At 47.9% G+C, this 19,680-nt stretch overlaps 1 protein-coding gene across 2 annotated transcripts in view; it reads right to left on the reverse strand.

Annotated features, from left to right (window-relative positions):
- SNX29 (sorting nexin 29) overlaps positions 1 to 19,680 on the reverse strand; it is a 571,459-nt gene that overhangs the window by 184,237 nt on the left and 367,542 nt on the right. For both annotated transcript variants that reach the window (XR_014291539.1, XM_082600682.1), the window contains exons 17-18: positions 8,636 to 8,691; positions 5,532 to 5,613 (exon numbers count right to left, since the gene is read on the reverse strand). Coding sequence is in view for 1 of the 2 variants with exons in the window: in XM_082600682.1 (XP_082456808.1) it covers positions 5,532 to 5,613; positions 8,636 to 8,691 (138 nt within the window). In the remaining variant the exon portion in view is untranslated. The remainder of the gene's footprint in view (positions 1 to 5,531; positions 5,614 to 8,635; positions 8,692 to 19,680) is intronic.

Raw genomic sequence — 19,680 nt, forward strand, 5'->3', positions numbered from 1 at the left:
TAATATGAAGAATCATGGGCTTTCCCTGCACTGCATATATAAATATGCTCCCCTAGAATTAACCTTGAAAACATCTGCCCAGGCTACACAATAACCTTTTGGGGATGGGGGAACCTCCAACACTGAAGGAGTCTTCCTGGGGTACCGCCTTTTCTCTAAGTCAAGACAGCCTCCTGTGGCCCCAAGGAAAGGGGACTTATTCTGGAAGGAAAAAGCTTTGCTGAACCAAAGCAACTTTTACAAAGGAGACTTAATTAGTTGTGCTGAGCAAATGGAATATTGCACTGCAGCCAGTCTTTCTGGTGGCAAAACTCAAAGGCTGAAATAAAGCCCCACGCAGGGGACTGCTTCCGGCTGTGCTGACACTAACAACGCTTTTCAGAGGGGCCTAAGGGTTCAGAGAGGACGTGTATCGATGCATTATTTCCTGCCGGCCTAGCGGCTGTAATATGTGCATAAGGGAAAAAGATTGTTTTGAGGTCTAACATGCCTTTATGAACACTACAGTAGGATATTAAGATAGTGGGCGTCAAACTGGTTTGGAGGTCGGGGTATTTGGCAAATAAGAGAAAACATTTGCAAAGGTATAAACTAGGAACTAATTGATTAACAACAAGTATCACTATGTCATGTGGAAGGGACAGAAAGTCAGACCCACCATGACAACTGTGTATTAACACAGAGAGAGAGAGAGAGAGAGAAACTGGGCAAGACCAGTTAGTAAATAGGGTTTTTTGTTTTTTTTCCATTCTGTTTGTTGCTATTTAATCATTTTGTCTCTGGCTAGTGTCTGCTGGCAGCCAAGTATTAGTTAGCAGGGGCCAGAAGTAAGAAACATTTGTGGAAGAAAAATTTTAATTGGGAAAGTTCTGGACATCAGTTTTACTTTTGCTCTGAAAATTGGTCAAAGGCTGCCTTTTCTTACTTTTATTCCAGAACACACCTCAGCACCCACCTTGGGACCTGGGAGTAGAGTGTGGAAACCATGGTGCTTGGAGATACAAACTTTTTTTAATAACTTGCATTCAATCCAGTCAAGGGACAGCACTTCTGGCCAGAATCCTTTGTGCAAAATATACACCCAGACCTCTCCCACAAGACAAATGGTGAGAGCCCAGTAACACCGGGAAGCAGGTGACCTAGCTGAGTTCCTCTGCAGTCAGAAGTGCCACAGTTCCCAAGCGTCCCAGGGCAGGCTCTGGGGACCCTGCCACTGCTCAAACAAGAGGTTCTGAGGAAGCATCCCTGAAACTCTTCTGTGGCCAGAGCAGTCATGGCCAACAGGCCCTGCTTTAACAATTTTCCAAAGCAAACTTGCCCACAGCTTGGCTCTGGGTTTTGCAGGGCTCTGATGTGTGTACTGCAGGGGGCCTGGAACAGATGGACAGAAAAACCCTGGCTTGGCGACAGGGGGGCCCTTGGCCCATGGCCTCAGTGATGCAGGGGGCCATCCACACAGGCAAGTTCTTGGTCAGGCTGGGCCCTTCCAAGGCAACTGCCCCGTCTGCTTCTCGGATTTTTAAATCTGGACTCTGCTCACAGTCACAGAATCTGTGCAAACCGGCACCTTGCCAGAAAATGCTTTGGGGGCTGAGAGTCATGTTACTGAATGAGCTGCTTCTCTGTGTCTTTGTTTTCTCATCTATAAAATGGGGATAATAAGCATTTGTTACCTCACTGGGTTGTTGTGAGGACTGAATGAGCTATTTTATGTAACATACACAGACCACTGAGAGGTGGCATTTCCCAAATATTATTCATTCCCATAACCACTGTCCTAAACTTCTTGCTGTTTTCACTATCATACATTTAGTATTTTTCTTTAAGCTGACTCACTTTCTTTCTGCTTAAATTTATTTTAAAAGGCAACTGTACATCACCGTGGTAAATGGAAAAATAGTAGAAGGCAGATGTAAAAACAAATACAATGAAAGAAAACAATGTAGTTAATTGAGCTGGAGTCTGTTGCCTGCCAAAGGCCTTGATCCTGGGCCTTCCTCTGTCTTTGCTAAGATGCACGATTAGAGGGCGTTAAAGGCCTAATGGCCACGTGGAGACTTTCTCTTTCAGGTCATTGCCAGTGATGGAAGAGCTGAAAGGCGAGTGGCCTTCTCCCTGCAGAACTATTTATTGGATGTCCTGTCTCTGTCTCCCTAAAACCTCACTAAGCACATAGAAGATCACACAGAAGATCATCTTGCTTTCCGCCACTCTGGGAGAGACCACCATCCATCATCACCATCCAACAGAGCTTCCTGAGATGACGGGAATGTGCTGTATCCGCGTTGTCCAATACGGTAGACACCAGCCACATGTGGCTAAGAAGCACTTGAAATGTGGCTGGTGTGCCTGAGGAACTAGAGTTTAATTTCTTCCCAGTTTGATTAAGTCAAATTTAAATGATGCCACCAATCGTGGCACGGTGGTTAAGCATCCTCCTGCCAACACAGGGGACACAGGTTTGAGCCCTGGTCCAGGAAGATCCCACATGCCGCGGAGCAACTAAGCCCATGCGCCACAACTACTGAAGCCCGTGCACCTAGAGCCCATGTTCCGCAACAAAGAGTATCTCCTGCTTGCAGCAACTAGAGAAAGCCCACGTGCAGCAGTGAAGACCCAACACAGCCAAAAAAAAAAAAAAAATTTAAATGACCACACGTGGCTAGTGGCTGTCGGACTGGATGGTGCAGATCTACTGAGAAAGCTACATGTGCTGATCCTTTTGTCTGGGCCCTTCAAATGAACTATGGTTCATTTTGAGGTTATGCCCTTGGCTTCCTTGGAGGGAGATCTTAAGGAAACCTGACAGTGATTTGTCCTAGGGATGTAACAGGGCATCATCTACCACATTCTTTATCATTGCTTCATCTAAAGCTCTGTGAGGACATTTCTTTTAGAACTCTCTTTGAGGAACTGACATATTTTCTTCTCATTAGCAATGGAATTATCCAAAATAGCCACATTTCCATTTTCACACTGGTTGCCAGGAAGCTCAAAGGAAACTTACAAACCAATGAGAGCAACCACATAGGATCTCATATATATGTATGTATGTATATATATGATTTCCACTGTTCCCTTAATGGAAACACTCTTAGTTTACATCTTCTCTGACTCTGATATTTTATTTCTTACTTCTATTTTATCACTCTTTTCTGAGTTTCTCTAGAAATTATCTCAAATCTTTTGTGGAATTATATAAAATGCATTTTTTTAACTAATAAAAATAATGTCCAACAGTACCAGTATTTTACAGGAGTCACTCTCTCTCCAATATCATTTATCATTTAAAAAACAACAAAAACCAAAAAAAAATCACACTGTAATGAAGACTTTCTAAAATGCTTCCAAACACATGCTCAGAGTTTGCTCTTAGGTACCAACCAGAAGCGTTGTTAGCTAAAAGGAGAAAAACAGTTGCATTCAACACACTCCAAGATCAGGAGAGATTTCAGACAGCCCACGGTGTGGGACACAGCTGCTCTACGTGATGTGGGAGCTGTCAGCCTCTTGGCTCCATGAAATCCAGGCCTTATCCTCCACGCACTGGCTGGACCACACCCAGGAAAGCTCTGGAAATGGTCAAGGATGGGGAGAGTGTGGCTCGAATCCCACGGTGGCCACTGTGGAAACAATCTCCCAGGCAACGGCATATTTGCTGTGTCCATCTCATTCCTTAACTGGCTTTCAGGAGCTAAAAACGGCCCTTGCTTCCTGGGGTGAGGTGAGGGGGAGGAGTGAAAAATGAAAGGTCAAGGAAACCTCTCAAGCGATCTCGCATTTTAATTTTGCTCTAAAATAAAGCTGTCTGCTTCACTTTTTTCATTCTCCAGGCAACACCTCCCAGCTTTCTGATGACCGCAAAGCAGAACATGAAGGACGCTCAAATAAGAGACTTTTGTTGGGGCGGGGGGGTTGGTTTGGGATAAAAGGAGAAGAGGATATTCGGAAATCTGTCGTATCTAATTCTCTTTTCAACCCGGAGCTGAGAGCATCAGGAACACTCAGATTCTCTAACACTTGTTAAAGTGCTACTGTCGTCCAGCTGAACAAGTAAACTAGAATAACTGTCCAGTGCAAAGTTCCTTGCCAAACTCTAGCTCCTATGTCCATGAGATTTCAGGTAAGAGGCGTGTATCATGCTTAAGCCCATTCCTATATAACCCACGCCCACTGCCAGTCCTGCCATCAAAGACTAAACACGGCGATCATTTTGGAAGATGAGAAACGAATACCAAGTGCCTACTGGACACCGTGTATTTCTAATCCCAATAACAACAGCTTTGCAAAGTAAGCATTATTATTATTTCTGTTTTACAGATAAGGAAACTGAGATTTACCTAAGGCCACAAAACTGAAACCAGGGCTTCTATTCTCAAGTTCAGTGTCCTTTTTTGCACCACCCCAGTCTCTGGGGAAACTATCCTAATAGCTGAGAAGACTTCTTCAATGGTCAATTCCCCATTAAGAAAAATGGCAACAACACTCAAGGCTCTTCACGGAGCTCGTGGGGAATAAGAACAAAACGTAATGAAAGTTGTTGTGGTATCATTCAAGAGCAGAAGCAGAAGTGGCTAAGAGTCAAAGTTGAAAACAGGACAGTCCCAGGACAAGTGAACGCCAACAGCTGCAGATCAGGTAAGAAAAAGAAAGAGAAACAAGAAAGCCAAGAAGAGGGTAGGTAGGCAGGGCTGGAAGAGGCATCAGAAAATCCGAGAAAAGATGGACAACTGGGGTCCCAACTGTTGGGGCAAAATCACCTCCAAAACAAAGGCCCCCTGGTTTCAGACACTCAATCCTCTACCGGGGAGGGGGTGATCAGCTCTACCTCAAGGAAGCAGAGGGCACAGCTGCAGTGTCCACTTGCCAAGTGGCTGTTGCCCCTTCGTCAGCAAAGAATGGCCTGGTTTTTATCTGGGGAGCCCCCTCACCCCTCTCTCAGTCACATGGTCAGATGAGGGCAACTCCAACCCCAGTGCCAGTGGGGGTCACATGATTCGAAGCTGGCCCATCACAGGAGTCCATCTCCCGACCCTGGGGTTTAGGGATGGGCTTGGGATCCAAGACAGACCCCTGAGAGATGCCGGGACAGGCTGAGTCTGGTGCTGCTGGGAGCTGCCTGGTCCACCCACAGAGGGCGCCAGCCTGAAAAGGACGCCCAAGCAGAGGAAACCAGGGGAAATGGGAGCAGATGTCTGACCACAGGTCCAGGCAGGTCTGAGGCCAGACCCACCCCTGGACGTTTCAGTTGCAACACGAGCCAACAAATCCCATTTCTGCTCAAGCAGTCCGAGCTGAGCGGTCATGGCCACACTAGGAGGCCCGACAGCACGAGAAAGCTCCACCCTGCCTCCTTCTGTCTGACAGAAGGATCACTTCCTCGAGGAGGTTGGGCAGGTGGATGCTGGCATTTGGAGGCTGTGGCTTCTACGTATGGCACTCCATCGCCCAGAGGCAAAAGCACCAAAGAGTAACAAACAAGTGTGGTCCCCACCCCAGCGGTGACATCTAACTGAAAACCAGGTAATTACCTGATACACGTGGAATGCATTGGTGGCTTTGCCCCGGAGAAACACTGACGGGATCCAGACGTTGATCAGCGCTCGGTTTGATCTGAACAAAAGAAAGATGCAAAGTGGTCATTTCAATTTACCAAAAAAAGGGAGGAAGCTATCTTCTCCTCTAAGAGGCAGACGATGTATGGCAACACCTATTACACTTAATTGTAAGCTAAGGCATCAGTTTCCATCTCATTACTTGGTCCCCCAAGATTATTTTTAAGGGACTTAGTTTAAACTATATATATATATATATTTTAGATGTATATATGCAGTTTGTATTCTGGAATGAGAAAGAGCTGCCCTTCAGTCCCTACTAACTGAGTGACCGTGGCCCATAATTTATCTGAACCTCAGTTTGCTCATCTGAAGAGGGGGACGATCACCGGAAGCCCCCACGAGGCGGGGGAGGGTCAGGAGCACTCACGCCCACAGGGCTTCCGGAGCGTTTGGAGGAGTCATGCTGCCCCCTCACTGTGCCCACTTTAGACCCTGACCCCCACTTTAAGGTCAGGCTCCACGAAAGAGCTCAGGAGACCAACGCTCAGGCTATGCAAGAGATAGCTCTTTGGGGTGGGGAGAGGGGGTTCCAGGAAGCCAGGCACCGATAACCGCTCTTGCAACTTTTCCAAAAACACTGTGTGTGGCTCGAATAGAGCAAAATCATTTACGGAGCACATACACTGCAGGGCTCCATGCTGTCACCTAGATTATCTCGGTTGATCCTCGCCGGCTATTTGAGAGAACTTCAAGGGTTCTTTCGGTTATGTGACAGTTCCGCCTTACGTGATGACTTGAACCTAACTCTGAGTCACTGGGCGCACACGCCCACCACCACCACTCTTCCACCAGCTGGATCTACATCATGTGAAGCTGATAAGTTAACTGTCACGGAAACTTCCAGATCAATCATTAACAGCTCTCACAACAGTGCTGTGCAATTCTGGAAGGGCTGGGAGGTCCTAGCCCTTGTTTCTGCTAGGAGTTTCTCCAGGGCTAAACGCTTTTCCTGGAGTTCTCCTTATCTCTAAACAGCAGCTCTTAAAAATTCGCCAGCCTCTGGTGCTTAGAACACAGTTTGAGACACTAATGATGGAAGAGTCCATGACTCAACAGCCTCACAACCTCCACGGTAAAGAGCATTTCATTTTCACAAAGAAATGCTTCTCTCCTGAAGCAGCATTTCTTCTAAGCTCTGAGCCCAGGTGCTGACCGCCTTCATGGGGCAAAATACACCCTATTGATCACCTCCCCAGGGCTCCAAGTACAAACTGCCATTCTGAGGCACCAAACTGATTTGGATATCAGTTTGTGACACCCGTCCTGGAAAGGTCCCCAAAACTGTGCTAGTGACTAGAGTGTTCCCCTTTCATTTCTGTCGGGAGGGGGGGGGTGTAGAAGTGTAACTGACACTCTGGTTTCCATTAACCTCCCAGGATTGGTGAGGGCTGGACCACCTCCCAGGGCTCCAGGAGGTCCCTCAGGTCCCCCCGTACGTGTTCTCCCTTTCAGAGCACATAGCTCACTGTACTAGAATTGACTGTCCTCTCTCTCTTAGACTTAGAAGTGTGAGTTAAGGGAATAAAATAATGATCCCAAGTATGGAGGACCAAATAAGTTGGAGGAGTCAAATCTACCAGGGCACTTGGTATGCAGGGAGGGCCAGGGGAGGCTGGGGATGGAGCTGAGGTCAGCCAGGGCCCTCTCTGCAAGAGAAGAGGGAGAGGGAAATGGCGCTTCCCTCTGGCTTTAGTGGAGATGATCAACCTGAGGGGGAGGAGGAGGAGAGATGAGGTGGCTGGACCCGGCAGAGGTTGCCTGAGAGCAGGGACCATGGCTGATTCATCCCCTCCACCCACGACCTGGCACGACCCCTCCCCGCAGCAGGCACGTGATAAATTCTTGCTTTATGAATGAGTCCCTTGCGCCTCACGAGTGGCTCATCTCCGGGATCCCCTCTGCGGCTTTCACCTCTCTCCCCAGCTGGTCCCCCCTTTCCCTCCACCAGGCCACCATCCCATGATCCTTTTCACTATGTACTCCCCTCCACACTGCCCCCCAAAGGCCCATGCGAAGCAAACTTGTCTTTGATTTTCATCCTTCACCTCTTAACCTCCACGACCCCCCTCACCAATCTAACAGGCACCTCCACCTCTACCACAGCTGCCTCTTGATCCCCTCCGAGCTTTTCATAACCCCACTCTTGTGATCTGCGCCTTGTGAATGAGGAAACTCAGGCTGAGAGAGGTTAAGCGGCTCGCCCAAGGTCACACCAGCATGAGTCCTGCAGTTAAGATTTCAACTTGGCTCAGCCTGGCTCTAACAAAATGCTCTTCCGATGCCCCGCCCTCTCTCCTGGGGAAGCTGAACCTTCCTCTACTCAGCACAACTAAATGAGAGAGGAGGGAGGTTCTGCTTGCCCTTAACTCAGGACTCACTCCTCTCTTCACCAGCCCCAGGGGATTACTGGTCCCCAAACCGAGGCAACTTGATCAGAAAGAGTCAGTCTGAAGACCAACTAAATTCCTTAGGGGTTATCAGCAGAGGCGCCAGACAGAATTAAATCCAATCAAAAATCAGACCAATGTACTGAACTACTGTCGTTTCCAATAGCCCAGGAGTTGCAAACTCAAAATTTGAACGGGAGACACCCAGACAATGGAACGAGTGGAGTGGGTCACAGTCAGACAAAAGGGAGAAGTGGGGACTGCAGCAAGCTGACAAGCATGCACCCTGGATGGAAGAAGCAGCTGCTGCTCAGCTCTAGCTGATGGTGGCCTTGCTGGGATTCCTTCTTTTAAAGAAAATGGAGATATTTAAATTTTCATGTGATACCTTCCGACTCTTAAATGTCAGCCAAAAAGAAATTGTTTTTCAATACCCAAAGAGGGAGATAAAAACACATCTGAAGGCCAGACTCAGGCTGCAGGCAAACAACTCCCCACCTCTACAATAACCAAATCAGCCATGCAGATTTCAACAGCGGTTGCTGGTTCCCTCTATGGTCCTGGGACGCAAGCCAAGTAACAGAGTCTTGTTTCTAAAGGGCCCCTCATGAGCAGATGCTGTGGACTTACGTTTCAAAATCCGACAAACTCTGGTCTTCAGATGTTTGACTCAAATCTCCAGGCACCTGCCGTAGGGAGAGGGGGAAGGGGAGAGAGAAAATGCATCATGGTTACCATGGTTTGCATAATCACAGGAAATTCTGCTTCTCAATGACCCCTGAGCATTTCCTGTTCAGAATGAGGTGAAGAAGCAGTTACTGGAAAACAATAAGAGATTTTATGGAAGGATGGTTAAAGACGGAGTTACAGTAATAAAAATATGCCACCATGAAAGACCTCAATTACCTTCACAGAAAAAAAGGACTGTTAATCCTACTGAGATCATCATGCGTGTGTAAAAGCATGTAATTTTGGAGCTATAGAGGCTTAATTAGGAGCTGAGAGGCAAGGTATCAAATGTGCAAAGGCAAAAATATGCATCATCACCGTGATAACCATCACGCACAGACACACGTGGTGTGTAAACACAAAGGGGAATGTCTGTCCCCCAAATGGCTCTATCCTTTCCCCTCACACGTGTGAGCAATTTAAGGCAGCCGAACATGACTTTCTCTTGTGACTCAGAAGGGCCCCATGAGAACAGGATTGGGTGCAAGAAACTAAAACGCCTGGTGGGATGGCAATTCTCATCCAGAGCAGACAGCGAATGGCCAGCACTTGTAGATGCTCAATAAATCGTGATGTTATCGTACCCTGGGAATGAGCTTCCTTTTGTGATAGGATCGAATTTGAACTGGAGAGAACTTAAGACTGTGGATCAAAACTAAGAAGAACCAAGAGGGTAGAGAAGGGTGTGGGGTGACGAGGGAAAGTTTCACACTGTGCACCTGTCGGGGCATTCTCCTTATCCTCAATCTTCATCAATCGTGATAAGGATCCGGGGGTGGGTAATGCTCCCTGCCCCCCAGATGAGGGAACTGAGGATCACAGAGGCTGAACTTGTCCAAGGCCACACATGTAGGAAAGGGATACGAATCCAGGTCTGTCCAGGCTTTTCTGCTACAAACGCTTAGCAAACAGAGGAAAAGCCAGCTCAAAGGTGATAGGAGAAGGTGAGACTTGGCAAAGTCTTGCCTGTACAGAGGATAAGAAGACACTAGAAGGTAGTCCTTAGAGAAACAGCAGGCTCCTTCTGGAGGCAGGAGGACGCAGTGGTTATGCAGCCTGGGCTCTGGGACCACACGGCTCAGGATCCATCCCGAGCTCCTGTGTGGCCACAAGCAAGTCACTTGACTTCTCTGCATCACACTGTCCTTGTCTGTAAAATGGGTATGTATAATACTAATACGCACAAGGTTGTTCTGAGAACAAGAGGAGTTGATATGTGTAGAGCATGTGGAACAGTGCCAGGCAGGTAGAAGGGTCTCCTTGACTGACCTGTGCGCTATAATAATATGACAACTCTTGAGAAGTTGTCTGTTACCCTTGACACCACACATGAATCTGCCCACAACCTGGAGGTGTCTCACCTCATACATGGCAGCCCTGAGGGAGAATGGCCCAAGCTGAGCCCTTTCCAGGTCCCTGGAACTAAGCAATTCAATTGGGCTCCGGGCTGCAGGCTTTGTTAAGCAGCTGCTGTTAAGAGATTCTTTCAAGCCCAACAAGGAGAAACCCGCCTAACCGCTTGAGAGAACATCAGTTTCAAAAGATCAGGAACTCCCTGGGCTGTGGGTCGGGGTGGCCCTGCTGTTAGAGGGACTGTTATTTTCTTCTGGGCAGCTGTGGTGAGAGCTGGTACAATCTATCAGGGGAAGCCACGAGGCTGTGTGTACTGAGATATCTAAAGACACCTACATCCTTTGACCCAGAAATCACAGTCCTCTGCTATCCAGAGGAGACAAAGACGCCAACCAAAAGGATCTAAAGGTCCAACTAGAGAGGAATGATTCAAGAAATTATGACATGTCCGTATGAGATGCCTGGTTTAAAAAGAAACGAGTTACACACACACACACACACACACACACACACTCATGAAGGTACGAGCACAAAAATAATTCCGGAAAAGGATCTAAGAAAATAACAGTGGCTATTATTGATAACAGATTAGGAGTGGGATTGGGGAGAGAAATGATGCTTATTTTTCATTTGCTATCTTTCTGGAAGATTAAAAAAATTTATCTTTTGAGTGAATTGCTTTAAAAGAATTTAAATGTGCTTTTGAAGAATGAGATAGCATTCCACGTGCAGTTATGAAAACACCTCCAAGATGGACCATCACATGAAAGCAAAAGTAGGGTACAGACGGTGTGTCTAATACACCAACTTGGGTGAGAAAACAGAGAATGAAGAATATCAAATTGTATTTGTTTTTGCATCAAGAAGGTAAAGAAGTGAAGTTCAAGGCACCAATCAAAGGGGCATCAGCCTGTGGGTGCTGGGGCGGGGGTGGGGCCCAGGCAGTGGGGTGGGAGCGAGGCTATTTAGTCAACACTCTTTTGTATCATTCGAGTTTCAAAATAATCTAATACTAACAATTAAAAATGTAAATTAGAATGCATTATCCCACCAAAAGAGTGCTTTTGATAAATTTCTAATGGCATAGAAAAAAAAAGCTCCTGGTCTCTGTTTAATAAAAAGCCGCTATGGGGAATTCCTCGATGGTCCAGTGGTTAGGGCTTGGCGCTTTCACTGCCAAGGGCCTGGGTTCAATCCCTGGTTGGGAAACTAGGATCCTGCAAGCCACAGGGCACGACCAAAAAAAAATTTAAAAAGAAAAATAAAAAAGCTGCTACGGACTGCAAATGCCTAGTGCGAGTCTTGAATATAGCTCATAATGACTGTGGATCAGTATTAGGATGAAAGAGATCCGAAAGACAGTGGGGTATCAGAGAGGGCAGCCAGGTGGATTTGTAGCATGGATCTGAACTTTCCTGTACTTTCTACAATGAAGATGCATTAATTGTGTAAATACTAACAGATACCTACTATATTGTACATATACACATACATAATATATGCCTACATTAATTATATACATAATACATTAAGTGTGTATCGCATTACTGCATAAAGTGAATAAGACAGTCTTTCCAATCCTCCCCCACAGGATGGGAGAGGCTGTGCCCTCAGGTCTTCTATTCATGGGGGACAAACGAGGGCTAAGGCTGGCTCTGAAGCGCCCCCTTCCAGACACGAGTCTCCCCTCAGCTCTTCCCCATGGAACCCAGTGCCTTCTCTGGTGGGGCTGCACGGTGTCTCTCCACCTCTCTTCTCTGAGCTTTCCCTCAGCATCTGAGCCTGGGGAAGGTTCTTCGGTACAATGTGAGGATCAGGTAAGCAGATCGGAGGAAGGACCCACAGACTGTGAAGGCACCAGTGGCATCATTACACTGCCTTTAAATGCAGGCTCTTCTCAAACGGGACGTGAACAGAGCTTGGACCCGGGGAACCTCATTCATAAGAAGCAAGGTTCTGACTGTCTGCCCCACCAGGCTGAGGGGAACGGTGACCAGAAGCAAAAGATAAGGTGAGGTTTTTAAGGACAGATGTCACTCCGAACAAAGAGCTTCTGAAAACAATCAATTTTTAAAAGAAAGTATCTTCCTGACAGATAAATTTCCCTGCAGGGATGCTTATTTGTAGGGGGACCCTCTTGGACAATGGATGTTAAGTATCTGGGAGTTGTTAAATCCTCCCAACTCAGGAGTTTTTCTTCTTTTTTAAAAAAAATTTTCCTTCTTAAACAATTTTTTTTCTTTTAAAAATTTTATTTTTATTTATTTAATTTTATTTTTGGCTGCATTGGGTCTTTGGTGCTGTGTGTGGGCTTTTCTCTAGTTGCAGCGAGCAGGGGCTACTCTTCGTTGTGGTGCGCAGGCTTCTCATTGCGGTGGCTTCTCTTGTTGCAGAGCATGGGCTCTAGGCACACGGGCTCAGTAGTTGTGGCTCACAGGCTCTACAGCGCAGGCTCAGTAGTTGTGGCTCACGGGCTTAACTGCTCCGCAGCATGTGGTATCTTTCTGGACGAGGGCTCAAACCCATTTCCCTTGCACTGGTAGGCAGATTCTTAACCACTGTGCCACCAGGGAAGCCCCCAGGAGTTTTTCTTCTGATTACTGGCGTTATTGGCATCAGCAAGCCAGGAGACATTTATGTGTCTGCCTGAGTTCAGGGAGGCTGGCTGGAAAAAGAGTCCATGAACTTTCTGACCTCGGTGGAATAGATCTTAAAAATCAGGCCAGGCTCTACAGCAACTGCAGTATGTTAATTAATGGCCAAACTTATTAAACATCTTAACATGTTCTCTTTTCATTCTGTCTACCCAGATTGGAGCTAGATAGCATCTGGGGTTTACAGTAAGCATCCAGAAAGCTGATTTGACTTCATATTCTGGCAGTGAAAGACTTGTGGGGTAGAGATTTTGGAAGAAAAATCAACTTTCTATTGATACTGGCCACAAACATCCCTCGTGCCTTCCTGAAGCCCTGGGGAGTCTTGGAGGACACATCTCTGCAATGGAGCCTTCTTTTTGATTCCCTCCAACGTGGAGCACAAGTAAGTGTGGTTGTCCTCATTTGCTTCTCCCTGGCCCTGCAGAGAAGGCGGCTCACCATCTGGCCTGCGGTCTGGGGGTTCGGCGGTCAGTATGTGAGTGCAGAGAAAGGAAGAGCCCATGGCTGGAGAAACAGAGCAGCCAGGATTTCTGGGTCTTTCTGTAGCAAACACCCCAGGCGCTGCATACACAAGGATGTGGAGGGACAGGCGAGACCCACAATCAGAATCCTTTTCCATCTCTGGGTATACAAGTCAGCCTCCACTGATCATGAAAGTCGTCACATGGCTCTCTGAAGGTCCTGCTAGAAAGCAACAAAGACGGAGGGCAGAGGGGGCCAATGCGCATTGAACGTCTACTATGCGCCAATGTATTGGCACATTATTAATCCTCAAATAAATACTGTGAAGGACGTAATATCTCAAGTCATGCTTCCCTCCTTTCTTCCCCCAGCCTCTTTGTATGGCTGGCTCTTTTCACATCTTTTCAGATTCCGCTAAAAGATGACCTCCTATGAGATACCTTCCCTGATCACCAGAAATAAGCAGATTCCACACTGCCACCCTCTACCATTCCCGGTGCTCAGGCTGCAATTATTCCACACTCTGTATTGGTCCCTCCCTGCGAGCCTGGGGACAGCAGCTTCCACGAAAGGTCATTCACACAGGCCCTGGCATGTTGTGGGCACTGACTGAGCACTTGTGACTGAAGGAAACAAGTGAATGATGAGGGAAGCTCCATTTCCACGGAAGTGTCAATCAAGTTTTAAACTGTTCTGGAGCAAATTCGAAATCATCATGCATGAGAAGGATGAGTTAGTTTGGAGACAAGAGGAACCAAAGGAAGAGAACCATGTTCCTTGTCTTCTAATTATAGGGCTCTTGGATTCACTGCTCAAAAGACAAGGCAAAAAGGCAGACAATACAGGACAGCAAATCTTTGTCCCAATCGTGAAAAGACACCCATAATTTATGTTTTCCAGTCACTTTCTCACACATCCCTCTTTTCACATAGCCTTCCCTTCAGCAATTAGCTCTCACTTTGCACTGCCAGAAACGACAACTATTTCCCATCCCACCGACACCTTGCTTTCTCTTCTCACTTTTTAAGAAGAAACAACATGTGAAATGCACGGCTCTGTCTCCAGCTTGGTCGCTGGGCCAGAGGACAAACAGGCTCAGGGCTGCTGCTTTGAACACAAAGCAGGCCTGGGCTTTCCTCCCCTCAGGGAGGCTGCTGCCAGGTCTGGACCACTTTCAGGGTTGTGTGTTTATCTGTTAATTTGTTCTCTGTTTTACAAATATACAATTAGAGGCATCAGCTGAGGCCCGAGACTCTCTACTGGGAGTAAAGAATGGGCAAATAAGAGCTTTAAAGAGTCTTCAATTCAATTCTGAGTAGCCCTGGAAGCTTGCATAAAGGCAGGCTAGCACACTTCTGTGAATTAGTTTTTGATGTGTCTGTTTTTCCCAAAAAGACTCTGAGGGTCTCAGGAACAATATTCTCAGAACCCCAGATGGTATCAGGCACATACTGATTGCTCAGAGCATGTTCCCAATGGATGGATAGATGAACAAATAGACAGATGGGGGACGGGATGGTTGGAGGAGGGCAGGGATGAGAAGGGAGGGGGCGTGAGAAAATTATCTAATTTACTAAGAATGGACATCTAGTTTCTTTCCAAGCAATTAAGATGCATGGACAACATACGTACATACAAAGGGCTTGTTAAGTGGCAGTTACTCTCATTGTTCAGGGGCAGAGTTCAAGGATGCTGGACAGAATAGGCAGGTGTCTGGAGCCTAGCAGTCCCCATGCAAGAGTGAGGGGCCAGCTGCTCCACCACAGATGCACACACCGTTACTCAGACCTTAAGTCTGCAAATCCGTACTAGGTTCCTCTTATGGGCCAGACACTCTGGGTACCAGACAGGCAGCAGGGAGCAGGGGAGATGAAGGCCTGGGGCCCATGGAGCACACAATCCATCCAGGGAGACAGTCTAGAAATAACTGAGAGCACAATTACAGTGTGAAAAGTCCATGGAGAAGAATCAAGATAACTAAGGTGTCTGGGAAGGCAATTCGGGAAAGAGGTTTGGAGGGACCGGCGCTGGAGCTGAGGCCTGAGGGAGGACGGCGGGGCTCTGGTCTTTGCTCAGGTAGAGGGAAGCCTCCAAAAGGATTTAAGCAAGGGAGAGACTGGGCAAGTCCCCATTTGAAAAGTCACTCTGGGCAGCAGGCAAGAGGGAACAGCCAGGAGGCTGCTGAGCACACGTGCACACCCATACACACACACACACACACATATGCACAAATGCACACGCGCACACACACCCATATGCACAAACCCATATGCACACACACACCCATACACACACACACTCATACACATACACCACCATACACACACACACCCATAAACACACATACTTATACGCATACACCCATACACACACACCACCATACACACACACCTCCATACACACACACACACACATCCACATGCACGTGCACACACAACCATATGCACAAACACACACCCATACGCACACACACCCCCATACACACATACACTCACACATACACACACACCACCATAGGCACACACACCCATAAACACACATACTTATACGCATACACCCATACACACACACCTCCATACACATACACCCATACACGCACTCATACGCACAAACACACATCCACATGCACACACACACCAATATGCACACACACCCATACACACACACCCATACACATACACACACCCATATGTGCACACTCCCATACGCATACCCATACGTACACACCCGTATGCACACACACCCATACGCACACACACACCCCCATACACACACCCATCCATACGCATACACCCATGTGCACACACCCATATGCACACACACACACACCCACACACACCAATATGCACACACACCCCATACACACACTCATATGCACACACACACATGCACACATACCCCCATATGCACACACACCATATGCACACACACACCCATACACAAACCCATGCACACACACACACATGCAGATGCCATCTCAACTTGGCACACCAGATAATTTGCCAACGTCTGCCCATTGCCTTTTCAGCAACAGATATTTTAAAGCCTCACCTGTAAAGAAAGTACAAATCCACAAGTGTCTCCAGTTTCTCTAGGCTTAATTACTAATAGAAAGCTATTCTTCAGTTATGAATTCTCAGCCAATCTCTAGCGAAAGACTTAGGCTTCCTAAGAAGGAGCTGAGAGCATTCGACTCATCTAAACCCTCTCCTGCTACACATGAGGACACCCAGGGCTGAGGAGTGGCTGGGTCCCCCCCCTGCAGGTTTCTATGGCCCCACACCACAGCAGGGGTCATGCCTGCTCCTGACAGATCTCCAAAGTTTCTAGCAGGTGCTGCAAGGGCTTAGTGGCCAGAGCCTCCCCTCCCCCAATGCCCTTCTTCAGCAAGAGCAGCTTCTAGGGACTTCCCGGGCTGCCCAGTGGTTAAGAGTCTGCACTTCCACTGCTGGGGGCGCAGGTTCGATCCCTGGTTGGGGAACTAAGATCCTGCATGCCATGCAGCCAAAAAGAAAAAGAGCAGCTTCTATCATACTTTGACCCATTTCCCATATCGAGTTTCCAAGGCAGAGCTCCTTTTAAAGAAAAGGGTACACAAGCATGATTTACTTAAGAAGAAAGAAGATTAGAAAACACTCAACAAGCTGCCTCATTTCACCTTTAACTCCCATTGAACAGCCAAAGAAATGGAGGTACAGAGCAACCAGAAGATGCCAAGGAGAAGCAGAGTTGTGCAAACTCTAGAATCCAAAACTGCTCTCACCAGGACTGCAGTGTAAGTGGAGAGTGAATGTAGGATTTCCTTAAATACACAGCAAACACAACTGAAACTGTCACTTAGAAATTAGCCAGGGACCACCAAGCAGCATTTAACAGCATTAAGATGTATCAAGGAGGTTTAAGCGGCAGGTCTGCGGAGCTCATTACTGCAGACAGGAGCGGATCTGAGTCTATCTGGTGATGCGCTGGAGACACTAGGCTGGAAGGACAACAGAAGGACCCCTCCAGGCCCGTTACCCCAAATACTGTCTTCCTGCAAACAGAACAGCCCTCATGAGCTCGCACAGACACGTGTGCTGCTGGGGGAAACCCTCCAGGGCAGAGGGGGGGCTTGTTCATTTTTACATTCCTGGTCCCCAAACCCAGTACCTCCCCAGAATCAAAATCAACAGTTGGCAAACTATGGCCCACAGGCCAAATCCAGCCTGCGTTTGTAAATAAATTTTCATTGGAACACAGTGACACTGGTATGACATGTGTGTTATCACCTATGGCTGCTGTCCACTCTAACCCCAAAGTTCAGTCCGTGTGACGGAGACAGTACGACCCACAGCACCTAAAATATTTACTCTCTGGGCATTTACGGAAAAAGCTGGCCAACTTCTGCTGTCGTTGATGGCTGAACAGATGTAGAAAAATCATCAGTAATTTCAAGGAAACACTTCCTTCTTCTCTGTGGGGAGGAACAAATGTTTGAGCTCCACAGCTTTGTGAAACGACTTTCAGTACTTGAGAGTAAAGAGAGCCCCCAGATCTGGATGGAGGGGGAGGGATAAGAAATGACATTTATGGATCCAGGCCCTTATTTACATTCATTTACATCATTCTCACAGCAACCTTTTAACATGAGGATTTCGTGTCCCATGTTCTACAAGAGGCTCAGAGAGGCTCTGCGATGTGCCCGTGCACACAGCAAGAATTCAAACCCAAGTCTGGCTGAAATCAGAGCTGTGCTCTTTTTACTGCACCTGCCGCCTCCCCGCAAAGCAACAAGGGTGCAAAACGAGAATCCAGGCTAATCCCTGAAGGAAGGAATCTGTTCCTTGTAATGGGAAATGAAGACACTCGGGCAGTCAGAGCATGTATACACCTGGGCTCCCTGCGGCTACTGAAACGTCTGGACTGTATTTCTGCCATTACAAGTGTGATGATTACATAAGCAGATGAGCAGGCACTGCTGACTTGCAGATAAAAGCATAATGACTCTGGAATGTTTCCTCCCAGGGTTCTTTCTGGGGATTTAATTTCTACCCCTTCCAAATAAGAGAGCCACACCCTAGAGGCTGCTTCAGGTGCGTGAGGTGGGTTGGAGGGGTGAGTTTCTCAGGAAATTCTTTAGTGAATCCCTTTGGCTGCCCAGGTCCTCGGGAAACATGCAGCGAGGGTCTGGTGTCTAAAGGCCAGGGAGACCTGGGCTTTGCCAGTTACTAACCGTGAAACCTATGCCCCAGTTTCCTCTTCTGTAAAGCGGGGCCAGCACTCACCCAACCCCAACCTCTGCAGCGTCCGTTTAGAAGCTGCCCAGCATGCTGCCTGTGCGGTTACAGTACATCGTCCTCAGCCGCCATTTCTTACCTTCCCTGTCACCTCCCTGCGGGAAGAGGACAAAACAAGACGGGGAACTCGGGCCAGCTCCACACTTTAGCAATCTTGCCTTCAGCTCGGGTGTTTTTTTTTTTTTTAAATCAGAACCCATTTCCCACTACTGAGAATTCACCATGTCTCCTGATCTGTCTCCGGGGCAGCACAGGGCCTCCCACCAGCTGCTCCGAGCAGAGCAGCACCGGCCCCACCAGCAAGAACGGGCACTCGAGCAGGCTGTCCACGTTCTCCTCAGCCCAGCATTTCTAGCCCCATCCAGCTGTGCCACAAGGAGCAAAGAGAACTGATGTAGTCCAGTGTCCCTCCCAGTCGGTGCTAAGGCACCGAAAACTGAACGGCCAACTTGGTTTCTACACGTCAGCAACAGAAACCTAGATGTTACTCTCTTTGATTGGATCTGTCCGCTCTGCTGGAACAGGAAGCTTCCTGTTTTATTTCTTACCCTTCAACTCCCCTCTTATTAAGACTGAGCTTGTATTTCCACATGTCTGTGAATATGGCCCAGGCTGAAAACGCACCTGTGGGTTTTCCCTTTCCTGTACTTTCAAGATTTCGATTTTTTTGGTAAGCAAACCACTTTTTTTGATTGACGTTTTGCCAAGAGGCCCAGCGTTAGCGGCAGCGCCCTGGCTGCTCTGCAGGGCATCACCCTGGAGGCTGCGGGTTGGGGGACGCAGTGGAGAGCAGATCAGTGAGAGCGCAGGGCACAGACGCCAGAGCCCAGCGCCTGGGGGCCCTCTTTCCAGTGCTGTGAGCCTAGCAAGTGGCTCGACCTCTCTCTGCCTCTGTTTCCTTCTCTGTAGAATAAATACAGCAATTCCACCTCCCTCGTAGGGTTGTCTTGACAAAGAAGTGAGACAGTTGATGTCAAGTGCAGGCAAGAGTGCCCGGGAGCCGGGGCTCCAAGTGCAGCCATGGCTGCATCACCCAGAGCAGCCCAGCACACGAAGGCCCAGGGGGAGTCCTCGCAAGGCCAAGTACACTGGGCTGGGCGTGGAGGCGGATCTTGCGCTTCTAGAAGGTCTGAGCGCCTCTCACTCAGCACACCCACGGCGGCTCAGGGGCTGGCGAGGCTTGGGTCTGGGCTGCTGG

The sequence above is a fragment of the Mesoplodon mirus genome (genome assembly GCF_964341445.2).
Source record: "Mesoplodon mirus genome assembly, chromosome: 15".
NCBI lineage: Eukaryota > Metazoa > Chordata > Mammalia > Artiodactyla > Ziphiidae > Mesoplodon > Mesoplodon mirus.